The sequence below is a fragment of the Miniopterus natalensis genome, chromosome 7 (assembly GCF_054644295.1).
Source record: "Miniopterus natalensis isolate mMinNat1 chromosome 7, mMinNat1.hap1, whole genome shotgun sequence".
NCBI classification, from domain to species: Eukaryota; Metazoa; Chordata; class Mammalia; order Chiroptera; family Miniopteridae; genus Miniopterus; species Miniopterus natalensis.
Genome location: NC_142087.1, coordinates 6,988,177 through 7,004,309, shown reverse-complemented (window position 1 = coordinate 7,004,309; position 16,133 = coordinate 6,988,177). Strand labels below are relative to the sequence as shown.

The 16,133-nt window shown below is 46.9% G+C and overlaps 1 protein-coding gene across 1 annotated transcript in view; it reads right to left on the bottom strand.

Annotated features, from left to right (window-relative positions):
* The window catches only part of PTPRT (protein tyrosine phosphatase receptor type T), a 511,569-nt gene that overhangs the window by 423,213 nt on the left and 72,223 nt on the right, over positions 1-16,133 (bottom strand). Inside the window, exon 6 of the mRNA XM_087819279.1 lies at positions 3,588-3,881. Coding sequence (XP_087675405.1) covers positions 3,588-3,881 — 294 coding nt within the window. The remainder of the gene's footprint in view (positions 1-3,587; positions 3,882-16,133) is intronic.

Sequence of the window (16,133 nt, the reverse complement as noted above, 5' to 3'; positions counted from 1 at the left end):
TGATGGCATGCCTGCTCAGCGACCTGTCGGACCTGGCAGAGCCATAATGCATCCCACCTGTCCTTGCTAAATTGGCCTTCTGGTACCTTCCTGAGCTATCCCCAAACTTGTAGCTTTTTGCTGTGAGCCTCTGCCTACTTTTAGCATGCCCTTACTAGGCCAGCCTCTGCCACCAGGACTACTATTGCAGTCCATGGCAGCCATTCACTCTCAGCTGGTCTCCACAGTGACCAGTCTCCCTAGCATCCAGTCCCACATTCAAGTGGACATTTGCAGAGGAAACCCCATCAGTCCATATACTGGGGAAGTTCCTTAGGCCAAAAGACTCAGCTCTAAGCACTGAATTGACTTATATAACCTCGGTTTGATGATTCTGAACCTAAGATTTCCTCCCATCTCCCTCTCAGCATTGCCTCAAGGATCAAGCAATATATCGGGTATTCTCCAAGTGCCGCGTTGGTGTGTCACAGTCTACCAGTGGTTCTTAAATGCTCCCACATTTAAGAACCACTCAGCATCACTCAGAGGGCTCCTTAAAGCATAGATCTCTGGGCCCCAATCTAAGAATTCCTGAATCATTAGGTCAGGGGCCAGGGCCTGGGAGTTTGCTTTTCTAACATGTGCCAATGCAGTGGGTCTGGGGACCACACTTTGAGAGCCACTGCTCTAGCTCATACTAAGAACATTCCTCTTTCCACCAGCCTTGTTTTCCTCCATGAAGTTTGGTATTTCAATACTCAACCTGATGCTTTACCCTTTATGCTGTTTTGTTAAAACCTTCACCCAGCCTGTAAATTCGTCTGGGCAGAGATTATACATTCCACACTCCACACTCTCTCATTTTCTGTTTTGTAAAATGAGTTCGCTTTCAGTGCGGTTAAGAACGAATAGAGAAAAGGGTTGGAGGACCAGGCTACCAACCCCAGTAATCAGCATCCACAAATGAATATCAGGCTTGGAATTCTCTTAAAAATTAATTACGAGCCAAAGGACACCCCACCATCAGTGGCACTGCGGGGAAAAAGATTATCTTCTTGATGACACATTTTAGAAAATGGGAGTTATTAAAGGTTTTAGTCGTTCCTTACTTAAACACCAACATTTCTTTAACTATAAAGCCACAAAAAGCACTTCGATTCATAATTTTTATAGTGATAGTCAGACAATTGTGTTTTCAACATGCAAAATCCATTACACGGTCATGGCAATAATCTTCAATAGACTGTAAATTTTTATTGAGATGATCATCTTGCGATTGAATTTCAAAATGCATTATATGATCATCAGCAAGAAGTCCGTGGGGGCTCCTAACAGTACTTTGAATATCATTTATAAAGATCAGAAACCCTGGAAAACCTTAGATTTGCCCTGTGGAAAGAGGAAAGTCTCATCAGCAGGATAGAATCAATTATTTTTATGGATGGATATTGAATTGCAAAGCTGAGATAAGGTATTACCTGATTTAATAACATATCCTACGTCCTTTTAAAGTAGTAAGGTTCATAATCAGGTCTCAATGAGGAATTTTACCAAAGGCCCATTTTTGAAAATAATCGAGAAAACGGCATCTCCATTCATCATAGCGCCTCAATAACTTTCAAAGGAATATTCCCAAGCAATGGAAAAACTGCCTTTGGGTTACATAGAGCCGAGATACACTCCTCAGATACTTTAGAACGGCTACAGTCAATTCCTCCAGAACTCCGGCCTTGACAATGTGAATGTGCCCCATCGTGACTGACATATTAGGAAACAGTTTGAGCGTAACAAGAATTTCACATTTGCAGTGTGTGACTTTGAACGCAGACACACGAGTGGAGCAGGAAACTGCACCCGGCTGAACTGAGCCACCCAGGAACACACACAGCACCCACCCGCAGTATCCACCCGCTCCCGCAGCTCACCGCCTGAGTTAAGGCCGCCCACGCCCACGCCTGCTGTGACACGGCCCATCACTGCCACGCAGCGCTCCTGCACCGCTCCCCAGCACCCCACGCTGCAGCCTCCTGACGCCACGTCCACGAGCAGACGTCAGGGCGTTTCAAGGTAACACCATATGCATCGCAGTTTTTATGCATATCTTGACCATTAACGTGTGTAAAACCGTGCCACCAATTTTACTATATTTCTCTCTTTTTTTTTTTTTTGCATGTCACCGATTTGGTACAAGTGTTGTGCCTCACAAGCCCAGTGGTTTTTATTGCATAACTTTGCATAATGCAGTGATTTTTAGGAACATGTATGTCACATTACAGCAGAACGGACTGTATTTTACTTTGCTTTTTGTTCCAGGGTGGGCACTGTGCTGATGGGTCTTTCTCTCCCCACCCCGAAGCTGTCAGTGTCCTTTTCCCTTGGACCCAGCAGCCCACACGATGGCTTCCCTGGTCCCCCACAGAAACCCCCCAGCAGTCTGTACCTCACAGATGGCACATGCCTCTCTGTTAATCACCAATGATCAAGGGCATTGGGGTCAGGTACAAATCCTGACTGCCACTGGCCAATCCTATGACTTTGAACACAATGCTTAAAAATTGAATCTCCATTCATTCATGTATATATGAGATAAAATAACTTACACTGAATGGTTACTTAGAGGGGGAAATGAGACAATATAAATAATGTGATTTGCAAAAGAAATATGAACACTGAGTTCTTTTAATTTCTTGAGTTGCATTCAGAGCTGGAACATCTCAGGGATATAGTTAGAGACACAATCTCAGCCAACACCCCTTATTAGAAACAGCAGAGAGGCCCAGAGCCCTCAGGGACATAGCTGGATCCAAAGAGCCCTCCTAGACACAGACCCAGCCAGCAAACTCGTACGCAGCACACAGGAACCTCAGAGAAACAGTTGGAGCCAAGGCTCCCCAGCAAACATGGAGCCAGGAGCTTGCAGGGATAGAACCCAGAGGACCCTTGGGAGGGGGTCAGTCCCAACCCAGAATCTCAGGTAGGAGCCAGGAGTCCCCAAGGGACATAGAGCCAGGAGGCTCCTGTGACTAAGCAGTTCCAGAATCCACAGAGAGACACTTTCAGAGCCAGGAGGCACTCAGGATGTAGTTGGCGCCAGGAGCCCCTCCAAGACAGAACTGGAACCAGGAACCCTCGAATAAGTTGTCAAAACCAAGAACTCATTAGGGTCACAGGCCCAGTCCAGGGATACTCAGGGACACAGCTAAAATCAGAAACCTCGGGAATACAACAGGAACCAGAAGCACTCAGAGATAAAGTCCAAATGAGACCTTCAGGGGACACAGTCAAAGCCAGGAGCCCTCAGAGACACTGTCAACAGTAGGAGCCCTTGGTGAGAGCAAACCAGCGTCCCATCCGCAACACTGTCAGAACCAGGACACAGCTAGTCAGGCAGTTCTTAGAGTCACAGTCAGAGCAAGAGGTCTGTAGAGATGTCACCAAAGCCAGGAGGCCCTCTCAGGCGAGACCAGCACCCCGACTGTTTCTCTCCCCAACGGGACGCACGCTCACACCAAGGAAGCCTAGGAACAACTGTCCCGCAGAGCCAAGGGGAAGATCACGCACGGCAACTGCCCAGCCTCTCCAAAGGGCATCAGGAAGGAGGCTCTTACCCGCACACTTGGTCCTGGTGGTGAGCGGAGGCCCCGGTGGCCCTGTGCCCCCCTCTCCTGGCCTTGTGAGTAGCACCCGTATCTCATACTCCACATCGGGGTCCAGATGCCACAGCTTGTAGTTGGGAGAGTCCACGATGTGGGTCTCGGCCCAGGTGCCAGTGGTGGTGCGATATTCCACCTCCTTCAGGATGATGGGACCGTCCCCGATGATGGAGTTGGCATTTGGCTTGATCCACAGGTACGTGGCCCCCACAGCCAGCAGCTCTGGGGGCGCGATGGGAGTGGGAGGCTCTGAAAGACAATCCAGAAAGGACATAAGACTCATGTGGTTTACAGGACAGAATCCAAGCATGTGAGGAAAAGGGACAAGATTCCAGACAGAGCCACCACACAGCCCAAACCCCTTCTAACCCCATTCCTGCCTCACGTTCGGCACCCAAGTACCCAAATCGGTATTTCTTCAGCAACTATATTTAGTACCTAGGGTATGTCTTTTGTTTAAAGAAAGGAAAGAGAGAAGGCACCGGGAGGAGGTCTTCCCAGAACACGGCAAAGCCGTCGGGGTTAATACTCTGCTTTCAGTCCCCAGGTGAGCACCTGCCTTTACTGAACGGAGTCTGGTTCAAAACCCAGGGTCGCCTGAGGTGTACAAACATTTCTTTTATAGAAACACATAGGTTGTTACTGGACGTTCTCCCAGAGAGGGGTTTGAGCCTAAGTAGCACAGCAAGAATTCAGCTTCTCCCTCCATTCTAGCAGGTTCCTCCAGCAGGGACACAGCGGCCCAGGGGAATCGAGGGCCAAGGGAGCAGTCACGCCATGTTATACTGTATTTGCAGCCTGTTGCGGCCCCTCATCCGTTAAGTTCCGCATCTTCAGCTAAGCAGACCAGCTTTCAGCAAGCATTTGTGGCAGCCGAACACTGGCAAAGCTACGGAAATCAACATGTATTTTGTACTTCTTATTGGCCAAGAACTCTCACAGGCATTGCTTTGCATAGTTCTTCAGACATTATCACCTCGGTTTTGATGGGGGGAAAAAACTGAGAACCCAAGTGACCAGGTCACCAAACCAAGATCATGGAGCGTAAGGCAGGATGGAACCCAGCGCTACACGCCTTCCGAGACCAGCTCGCCCCTTGGGAAGCTGTTTGCCTCTTGAAGCCCATTTTGTGGAAATCAAAGTGGATATATTTTTTACTTGTTGCAAAAAAAACCAGCAGTGGAACAACAATAAAGAAAGTGAGAAGCAAGAGAAAATATGTTCCCTTCCCTATCACCCAACATAATAGCCTTTTTTATTTCTCTATGTTCCATTCCAGTTCCTATTCACATACATACACCTTTTTCATGCGGTTCCAGGAACACATAGATACAACGTACATTTGTTTTTCCTTCACTTACAGCCTAAGGGCTTTGCTTATATACTATAGGGATTTTATCATCACCGTCTTTAATAGCTACAGAATAACCCATCAGGTAACCACACTAACTATCCTCCGATTGTTGGGCACGTGAGTTGCTCCAAGTTTTGCTCTGGTAACTAATGCTGCAGTGAACATCTCTGTGCAAATGACTCCAGTCCTGCTTGTCTCACATTTTCCTAGGACCACCTTCCAGGAAAGGCATTATCTAGCAGGGGGTATGAGCAAGTTAATGATTCTTTGAGGAGCATTAGAAAGTGCAGGGAAGGGGAGGCATTTGGGAGTGGAGTACAATATTAAAGAACTTTGGACAACCTCTGGGTCATTCAGGTGGCTGAGGCAGGTATGAGTTTCAGTTTGGAACTCAGGTGAGAGCTTCCGGATAGATAAAACTCACTCAGTGTTTTCTTTCTAATTAATTACCTAGCAACAAAGATGCTCCACAAACAGAATAATTGCTGTGAGACAGAGGTGGACAATATTTTCTCAGTGTGGCTCAGAGGAAATCTTAAGGGACAGCTTCAGATTGCCTCTATTATAGCCTGCCATTTGGCCAGAGAAGGAAATTAAGCAGATTAGTCAAGCTAGATGCTTTTCTTTACAAAGCCACGGAGGTTATTACTCAAGGCCTTGTTATCTCAAAGGTGTTTGCAAATTGATTTTTGGATAATTTGTTCCAAGTAGAGAAGTTAGGTTGGCAGGCAGATAATTTCTGGGCTCATCCTTTGTGCATTTTAAATATACAGACCCTTTGATCACCATGATCAACTCTCCCCAGCTCCCATCTGTCTCCAGTGAGGCCCCAAGGGCAGTATCTGTAGCTCTGGGAAGACCCTGACCAATTCCTTAAGCTAATCATTTACTAAAGGGCCCTGGACATAATCAAGAGCAGCTGACTTCAATATTTGAGGCTGGAGCAAGAGGCCACATTAAACTCTCTTCCATCGACTTTCCACTGTCGTTTCTGTTCTCCTGTTTCAAGCATTAACAGTAAATTGCTGACCAACAGAAAGAAAATAAAGTATTAATCTTTCCAAACATTGAGTCACTTTTCGTGTATTTCTGATGATCGGAGCAAGTATAGTTGCAGACGTTCCCTCGAGCACATAAATGTCTCCATCTCAAATGACTTACTAGTTCAAGTCCCTGTGCAGACGAGCCAATGCCGCCATCTCTCCCTCTGTCCCCTCAAGAACACACCGAGGAAACACCACAGTGTTTCCTGTACCTGGATTACAGTTTTGTGTTTTCTTTTCCTCGTAATCCATGGATTATAATTGCCATTCTTTAGAAGTCACAAGTACTAGGGGCTCAAAGAGACAGAAGCTGGGATAAGACACACAATGATTTTTTTGGTAGACACCACCTTTTTACAAAAAGGCACAGAAAGACCATGTTGATTTGTGTCAGCTCTCCTCTCCGTGATAAACTGTCCGACCAGACACTGCAAGAAACCTATGAAGCCATCTAATCCAACCACCAGTCACCAGAAAAGAAGCTGAGGTCCAGGGAGGGCTCAGGACCCACAAAGCTAGAAGAAGGTGGGGTTGGGGATTAGAACTTGGGGCTCAGGTAGCATTCTTGCCTTGCCCTTTCTACTCTTGTGCTTGAGATATTTCAGTGATTAACTAGAAGGAACCCAACACCAGGAACTTTTGGGGATGCAGAGGCCCTTATGAAAATCTGGTAAGATTCCCGACTCCCTTCCCAAGACCATGCACATAAACACATTACCTAGAGTTTTGCACACCCTTTCGGGAATCCGCAAACCCTCCTGACGCCCATGCACGGAGCCCTGAAGAATCAATGTTGAGAAGAAAGGAGGAGAGACCACATGCCCATAATAGCTAACACTTCTTGGGACCCCGAAGCCACCCTTTGTTGTGGGGGCTAGAGGCTGGGAGTCCAATCATGTGAATGAACAGAACTTGATGGAGAGGTCACAGATCTAGTACTTCCAGGCCCTCAGAATCCCAAACATTTGGGTGAAAATGAACATGCTAAGACTTCCACAGGACAACACCAAGTAAATGTCTAGCTCCCCATGACCATGACCCACCAAACACACTCAGAGATTTAATATTTGGGCTAAAATATTTAAGGGATAAAGACAAGCCCCTGCCCATGAAAGGTTATACCTTATGTAGAAATCTTCCACCAGGGATGTCTTAGCAGCTTGGGCTGCCATCACAAAATACCACAGACTGGGCGGATTACACAGCAGACATTTCTCACAGTTCTGGAGGCGGGAAGTCCAAGACCAAGGTGCTGGCAGATTCAGTTTGTGCTGAGAACGCCCCTCTGGGTTTGCAGACTTCTGTCTTCTTGCTGTGTCCTCACACGGTGGAAACAGATCTCTAGCCTCTCTCTCTTCTTATAAGGGCACTAATCCCATAAGGGGGGCTCCACCCACCAGGACCACATCTAAACCTAATCACCTTCCAAAGGCATCACCTGCTAGTACAACCACATGAGGGGTAGGACTTCAACAGATGAATTTTTTTTGGGGGGGGGGAGACAAACATTCAGTCCTTTAAAATCTAGTTCTCTCTTGTCTAACGTCTGGGGTCTGGGGTCTTGAGATGAACAATCTGTCAGAGAGCAACTCCCTGTGAAAGAAGCCCTATCCAGTCCGTACCCTGTGCTTCTCATGGGCCTCGAGCGCTGAGTGTGGAATTTAGTGGTGAAAAGAAATACAGGCCATCTGGACCCATGGAATCAGAGGGTAGGGCAGCCACTGAGAGCAGCCATGACAATAAAGTGCAATGAGGGTCATGATGGGGGTGAGAGAGACAGTTATGAGGCCTGTAAAGGGACCTAATCTGGCCTAGAGGTTCGGAAAGCTCTTACAGAGAGAGCTTGAGTGCGATCTGTGGGCTCCCAAACTCACGTAAGTCTGTGGGCCAAGAGATTGTCCTGAGAATCCTGCAGTTACGATTTGTTTGGGGAAGTAAACACAGGGCTGGAAGAGTATACATTAAAACTAGGCGTCCTGAACGCTGTCCATTCATTCACTCATTATGCACACGCCGGGCTCCTGCTGCGTGTCCACTCTAAACTGAGCACTGAGGACAGAGCAGTGAGCAAAACGGGCACCGCGCTGCTTGCCCGGGCTCGCATTTACCTTCCGCTCGAGGACTGAGACAGAGACACAAGCAGAGAAAGAAGCTGATTCAGAAGCTGCTGGAGGAAAGAAATCAGAGGCCAGGCCAGGCCCGGGGGGGAGCTTACGACTCAACCGATGCATGTGCATAAAGCAGAATACCGCCCGGCAAGGAAAAAGGCACACACCACTGAACCACACGGACGGGCGTCAGAGGAAAATCATGTTGTGCAGGACACGACGGAAAGACCCACGACGATCCCACCCACAGGAAACGCTCAAAACAGGCGGAGCTGATCTGCGGTGATCGATGTCCGAAGTACAACCATTTATGGGAGCAGGTGCTGCGCAGGGTGAGGCAGGAGAGAGCTCTCCGGGGCACTGGAATACATGACATATTGACCTGGGTGATAAAATATTAATAATAATCAGGAAAGCATCGCCCGTGGCGGGGTGACCGCCTAGAAGGGGGCATGAGGAAAGTTTCTGGGGTGGTAAAATTTCTGCCTCTTGACTAGAGTGGTATAAGAATCATCCAACTGTACCCTTAAAATATAGGTGTTTTGCTGGTGTAAGTGATACCTAAAAAAAGAGACTAAGGGAAAGAAACAGACAAAAATATGGCTTATGTGTGACCCAGCAGGTGGGGGAAATGCCACTACATCTTACAAGGACGTGAACCGCAGAATATTTGGGAGAATGAGACTTAAATCCTCTATCATCTCTCTCAACTGTGCCAAGCCAGGAGAAATTATTTGACATTTGATGGCACTCTCTGCTCACAAAATTTAGAACCACATCCAGAGGGAGGAAGTCTGGCCTCAGGGAGCTGAGATTTAAGGTGAGATGCTATTGGCCCCCACCAGCAAAGCATCAAAGCGAGTCAAGGACAAGACCCTGCGAGCCCCCCTGAGGCCTCGGCGGGAACACCCCTGACCTGCCAGGGCTCTCCTTCAGCATGGAGGTGGCGAGGTGACCCCTTAATGTAATTCTGCCCCGTCCTCAGGCAGCAATCTCCAGACCAATTCTGTCTTTCTTTTCCCTGCTGTGAGCTCTTGTAGCAGTTTGACTCCCCAGAAATTCCTACAGAGAGCAAAAGTGCTTCAAATAGGCGGAGAACAAGCTTGGCGCTTAAGCACTGTCCACTCCCGACAGAAATCAAACGATTCGAGAAAAACTGGATGTAAAGGTGGATGTCACCTGGCCTCCAACTCTGTCCACCAGCCTCCTCGCTCTACCTGATCACATAACCGCACCGCTACCCACTGACCCACAGGGTCTGCCAAACGCCCCACCCCACCCCACACGCCCACACACACAGGCCCACACACCGCGTCAGCGTTCCCACGGCCAGGCTTCTGCACATGCATTTCCCCAACAGGAACGTCTTTCCTTTCCCTTTAATCAAACTCTGCCCCCCACCCTTTTTTTCCCCAATTCCACTTCACGACTACTCGGTTGTGTGGCCCACAGGGCTCAGCACAGAGTAGATGTTCAAAGCATAGCGCTGATTAGATATTCTGCTGATTGGCATGCAGCACTGTTTCATAAAATTATAAACTGAGGATCAAAAAGCAGAAAGGAAACTGGCTTGGGGCCATGGGCTGAGTCTCTTTTTGCCCTGGATTTAGCATGAGCCAGCTGGGTGACCCTGGACAGAACACTCAGTCTTTGTGGTTCTCAATCTTTTCATCTTTAGAATGAAAGACTGTTTTATAATTCTAATTATAAAGGTATCTACATTTTCTGCCAGAGACGACAGGAGTTCTATGTGGATATGCTCCCTGACGACCCTGAGTGCGAGTCATTGGCTGTAGGCCCCATCTTCTCTTGTTTCCCTGGCATGGGCCCATGAGGGCCCTGAACGTAAGATATAATAAGCAGATACAGTTATCCCTTGGCATCCATGGGGGTCTGATTCCAGGACCCCCATGGACACCAAAATCTGTGGATGTCCAAGCCCCTCATATAAAATGGTATAGTATTTGCATGTAACCTCCGCACATCGCACACCCTCCCCTACACTTTAGATCATCTCCAGATTATTTATAACACCTCATGCCATGTGAATGCTATGTTATACTCTATTGTCTCGGGAAAAATGACAAGAAGAGAGTCTGTGCATATTCAGTACACATGTAAGCTCTGCAGGCCTAACTAAATAATATATATCAGCAACACTGTAAGTTTTTTTTTTTGACTGATTGGTCGGCTGAATCCACGGACACAGAGCTGGTGAATGCCGAACCCGCCTGTAGGTGCCTACTAGACTTAGTCTTTGTTACCTAGCCTAACATATGCTAATGTTCAATAAATGTTTGATGTTTTATTTAAACGGGTAGAGAAAATATGTGGTAAGTTTTCCCCAAATAAGATGTTGGGGCGGCAATAAAGGATTGGACAAAAGCAAGCAGGAGACTGTTACAGAGAACAGTGAGCGGACATCCAAGCTAAGAATTAGCAGCCTGGGGGGCACATACCAAACAACTGGAACAGAACAATAACCAAAGAGGAAGCGAAAAAATGCCTCTGAAGTAAATGAAGTTCTGATTTTGCAGACTATGAAGAGCACAATGGGTTCCAGGCAAAATCAATGACAAGACTCAAACTTAAGCACATACTGGCAATGTTTTGAAATCCAAGATGAAAGAAAATTCCCACAGGGATCTAGACAAAAACAGATCTCCACCAAAACAAAAAAGACTGGAAGATCAGTTCTCCGACCTCATAGTTGCAACGGAAACAGTGGCTATGACGGTGAAGATGAGAATCGTAACAATACTACTGACAACGGTGGCAGCTAATAAACACTGCAGATTTGTGCACCTGTCACTGTTCTTATGCCTTAAAATATTAACTCATTTAATCTTCACAGCAACTCCAGGGGTAGATACCATCGTGATTCACATTTTGCCAGAGACTGAGGCAGGTAGAGGGGAGCCAGAGAGATATGGTCTCCTGTTCCACAAACAAGCGCTGAGGGCGGATTCTGTGTTCTGAGGATAGTGAACCAAAGTGACTGTCTCTACCCCGGAGGAACCTAAGACAGGAGTGAAACAGATGCAGAAATCAGTAATCTTCAGAATAAAAAAGGCTGGACCATGGCAGAGCCAGCATCTTGTGGATGCAGAGGAGTATGGTACACGAAATAATAGCTCCCAAAAGATGCCCACACCCTAATCCCCAGAACTGTGCATGGCACAGGGCACTCCGAAAATGTGACGAATGAGCTTGAGTGGCGAGAGTGTCTAGGAACATCCAAGCAGGCCAATGGAATCACCAGGATCCTTATAAGCGCAAGAGGGAGGCAGAAGGACCGGAGTCAGAGGGGGTGAGGGCCAAGGGGCTGCTGGCTTTGAACACAGATGGGGGCCATGAGTGAGAAATGCAGGCGGCCTCCAGAAACTGCAAAAGCCAAGGGAACAGCCTGTCCCCGAGAGCAGGAGAAAAGCAGCGCTGCTGACCCATTTTAGACCCTGACTTCCATGTTTGTAGAGAATAAATTTGTGCTGCTTTAAGTCACTGTTTGTGGTAGTTCGAGTGGCCCTCAGAAATTAATACAAGGAGGAGATCCGATGGAGGAGATGAGGGAAGGTTTCCTGGGGAAATCAAATCATGAGATGATGAGGGGAGAGGAGGGTCCACCAGGCACCTGGGGAGGAGGGAGCCTTCACAGAGACGAGGAGGCTGGGTCATTCCGAATGGCACATCCTGCTGAAACACGTTCTGCTGGGGAAGAAAGCAGAAGGGCAATCGGAGAGCTTAAGAGGGACCAGATCAGAAGGGTCTTCCTGAGGGGACCTCCTGAGGCTTTGTAGGCAATGTGACACCTGCTCTGAGTGCAGGTTGAGAATGGGTTGAAAGGAGAGAGACTAGAGTCGGGGGAAACCACATCCATTACTGAGGGGAGAGATACTGGAGGTCTGGCCCAAGGTAATGGCCGTGGGGCTGGAGAGGCACAGACAGAGGGACTGGACGACACAGGACTGGGAGACTGGACAGGACTTGGTCCTTGATTGAATAAGCAGGAGGGAGATGGGACCAGTATAAGCATAAAGCTAGGATTCAGCAGGCCGGGTGAGTCCGGGCATGTGCATGCCTGAGGAGCCTCCGTCTTTCCTTGAGGCCAGTGTCTGCCCAGTCCACATAAGGGGCATCTACTTCACGTTCCCTGCCCAGCACGCCAGTGCCTTGCCCAGCTTCTCCATGCCGCACCCAAACTCTACACTCCATCCCTTTGGTCCTCATATTTATTTTCACTTACGAAGGGCAGGGTGGTGTGTTGAAACTGCACGATCACCAGGTCAGACACACGAAGTTGGGCTTACAACCTCTGTCACTGACCTGTGTGGCTTTGGGCAAGTTACATAATTCCCCTGAGCCTCAGTTTCTCCATGTGTAAAACCCGGGTAATGGATCATATCTCACTGGGTCCCTGTGTAAGGACCAACCGTAAATGCCTGAAACTCAGAAGGCCTCCCTCACTGGTCCTTCTCGCCTTGCCCGCGCCCTCTCCATTAATGGGCCACTCAACCCTGCTTCTCAGGCCTCCTGTGATCTCTACTCCAAGCATCTGGGGCTCCTGCAGGACATGTGATGAAATCAATTTCAGCTTTATGCATGAGGAAGCTGCTAGTCTCCCACTGGGATGGTTAACTCACACTCAACAAGCACCATGGGGAAAACATGGCAGCTGTCTTAACAGAACACATCTGAGAGAAGCCAGAGGAGAGGGAGAGGGGGTGGGGGAGGGAGGGAAGAAATGTGCAACTCAGGGCGACCTGTGTCTGGGCAGCTTCCTCAGTTGCTACGCTACCAGCCACAGTAAGAGAGAGAATGAAGGGGCTGGGGCTTTAGAGATATTGTTGTTTTGCAAATTTCTCTCCTTGGCGTATCTCTATTGCAGGTGGGAGATGCATAATTAGTCTCTAAGCTTGCTGAAATGGCTGGAAGTGACTGGAAGTGTCGACTGCTCTGAAGTACCAGGAAAGAGTGTCCAGATGGATTAAGGGGCTTAGCCATAACAGCCTGATCAGCCTGTGGGGAGAGTTTAAGACACGACTGCCCCCTTTATGTAAAGGAATTGAAAAAATGAGCCTCTTCCAAATGCCCTTGGTCCCCCTGGGGCTGCCTCTGGGCTCTGCCACACTCAGCATGAAGAGTTAGCGAGCCCGAACAGCAGCTGGTTGGGGAAGGGCTTCATAACCACAGAAAGCCGCAAGGTCTCAAGGGCCACAGACCATGGTCCCCATCCCCAAGGCCACAATTCTTACTCTGGCAGGTGGACACTGGGGTTTTGAGAACAGCATCAGTGGCCTCAGGTTGGTGCCCACTACAGGCCCCTGAATCCGGGTACTTCTGTGACAGGTAGAGAGTCTGAGGGGACAGGAGAAAGCAAACTTATCGAGTGGCTATCACATTCCAGGCACTATTAGGTATTTCTAACGTCTTAATCATGTACTTCTTCTTTTTAAAAATATATCTTTATTGATTTCAGAGAGAGAAAGGGAGAGGAGGAGAGAGAGAGAGAAACATCAGTGGTGAGAGTCATTGATCACCTGCCTCCTGCACAACCCTCACTGGGGATCGAGCCAGCAATCCGGGCTTGTGCCCTGACCGGGAATCGAACCGCAATCTCCTGGATCCTAGGTCCATGCTCAACCACTGATTCACGCCAGATGGGCATTAATCATGTACTTCTTAGACACAGACAGAGGAAACCCAAAGAAATACACAAAAACTTCCAAGAGAATCTACACGATGACAGAGTTTTAGATAAAACATCTTCCTTGGACAAAATGCTACTTGAAGCTATAAGGTAAAATGAGCTTGAATTTTTACATGCATAAAGGGATTCAAGGAAATACCCTATTTATACAAATTGCTTCATGGAATACAAGAGAAGAGATACTTCCGGACTCATTTTACAAGCCCCAGATAACTGACACCAAGACCTTACAAGGATATCTCAAGAAAAGAAACTTTGGGGCCCATCTTTCTCATAAACATAGAGATAAATATGCTACACCTTATATTAGCAAACCAAATCCAGTGACATATAAATGAATAATTTATCATAATCAACTTGGATTTATTCCAGGACTACAAGATCAGTTTAACATTAGAAAATTAATCAATATGACCCATCATATTGACAGACTAAAAGATAAAAATCATGTAATAACCTTAAGAGATGCTAAGGAAGCATTTAATGAAAGTCATTATCTATTCATGATAAAACTCTTAGCAAACTAGAAACACAAGGCAAGTTCTTTACTCTGGTAGCAGGTATCTAAAACATAAGTCTAACATCATAATCAGTGGTAAAATACTGAATGCTTTCCCCTGATTTTCCCAATTCTGCTGGGTGTTGTAGCCAGTGCAATGAGGCAAGAAAAAGAAATGAAAGACATAAGGATTGGAAAGAAAGTAAGAAAGCTTTCATTATTCACAGGCTGCTTAACTGCATATGGAGAAAAATCCCAAAGAACCTCAAATTATGATGGAAATCAAAAGGAGAATATGTTAAAGCCAATGTACTTTACTGTACTGTATGCTAGATTTCAATTAACAAAAAGAAAGAATTTTAAATCATCCATTTCTACCATACGCATAAGCCTTCTAACCCTGCTCCTACTTCTGCCTTCTTCAGATCCATTCTCCACCCTGTAGCCCAACTGATCTTCCTCCAATAACAACTTCATTCTATCCTATGGCCCCAGACACCATGAACGATGTGGTCCCTGTCTATCCGTTCGGCCTCGTCTCCTGCCATTGCCCCTCTCACTGCTCAGGCTCCAGACGTGCAAGTCTGTTTTTAAATATCCCTAATGAGTTACTTTCTACTTCAGGGCCTTTGCACACACTATTTCCTCTTCCTCCCTCTTTAACCTAGATCATGCTTCCTATCTCAGCTGAAACCTCACGTCCTCAAGGAAGCCCTCCCTGACTTCCCCCTTGTTCCCAGACACTCTCCTTTATGGCATTGATATTTAGTGTGATTGTTTATGCTGCTCTTCCCCACCAGACCGTAAGCACCAAGAGGGCAGAGACCACTTCTCTATTTCTCACCAACTTATTCATAGCCCTGCATGATCCTTGGCACATAACAAATGATCATGAATATTTGTTGAATGAATGAGTCAAAGCAAAGTCAGAAGAATCCTGTTCTGCTGTCAGCCAATCTGATTTTTCCCTTAAGGCCTGGAGTGACAAATATTTTGATAAATAGAAAGGGCCTGCAAGAATTGGTAGTGGGATGTTATTAGGAAACCCAGCAGCATAAGAGGTCTCGAACAGAGCCCTGTACTACCGAAAAGGGGACTGCACACCCCTGCCCAGAAATGACCCACCAGCTGGGGCTGAGAATTCCGTATGCCACTTTAAATGTCAGTGTTAATTCTTTTTAATTAAGCTTTTTGAGATAATTATGAATTTATGCTAGTTGTAAGAAACAAAGAGATCCTGTGTATCCTTTACTCAGCTTCCCCACTGATAACTTTGTGCAAAACTTTCATATAATATCACAACCAGGATATTGACATTAGAACAGTCAAGACCCAGGACATTCCCACCACCACATGGATGCCTCATGTTGCCCTTTTATAACCACATCCCTTCCCTCCCTCTCCCACCCCAGCCTTAACACCTGGGCACCACGAATCCAGTCTCCATTTCTATGTTTTAATGTTTTTCCAGTTTTATTGAGAAATAATTGACATACATCATTGTATAAGTTTAAGGTGCACATCACATTTTAAAAATTTTGATATTTAAAAACAATGACAATATAGGATGTCTTGGGATTAGCTTTTTCCCCCCACTCAGCTTCATTCCCTAAAGATAAAGCCAGGCTCTTGCACATATCCATAGCTGTTCCTTTTTACTGCGGAGTGGCATTCCATGTCACACATGGGCTCCAGCTTGTTTAAACATTCACCTGGTGAAGGTCATCTGGGCTGTTCCCAGGTTTTATCTATTTCAAATAAAGCTGCAAAGGACAATCATGATTGTACAG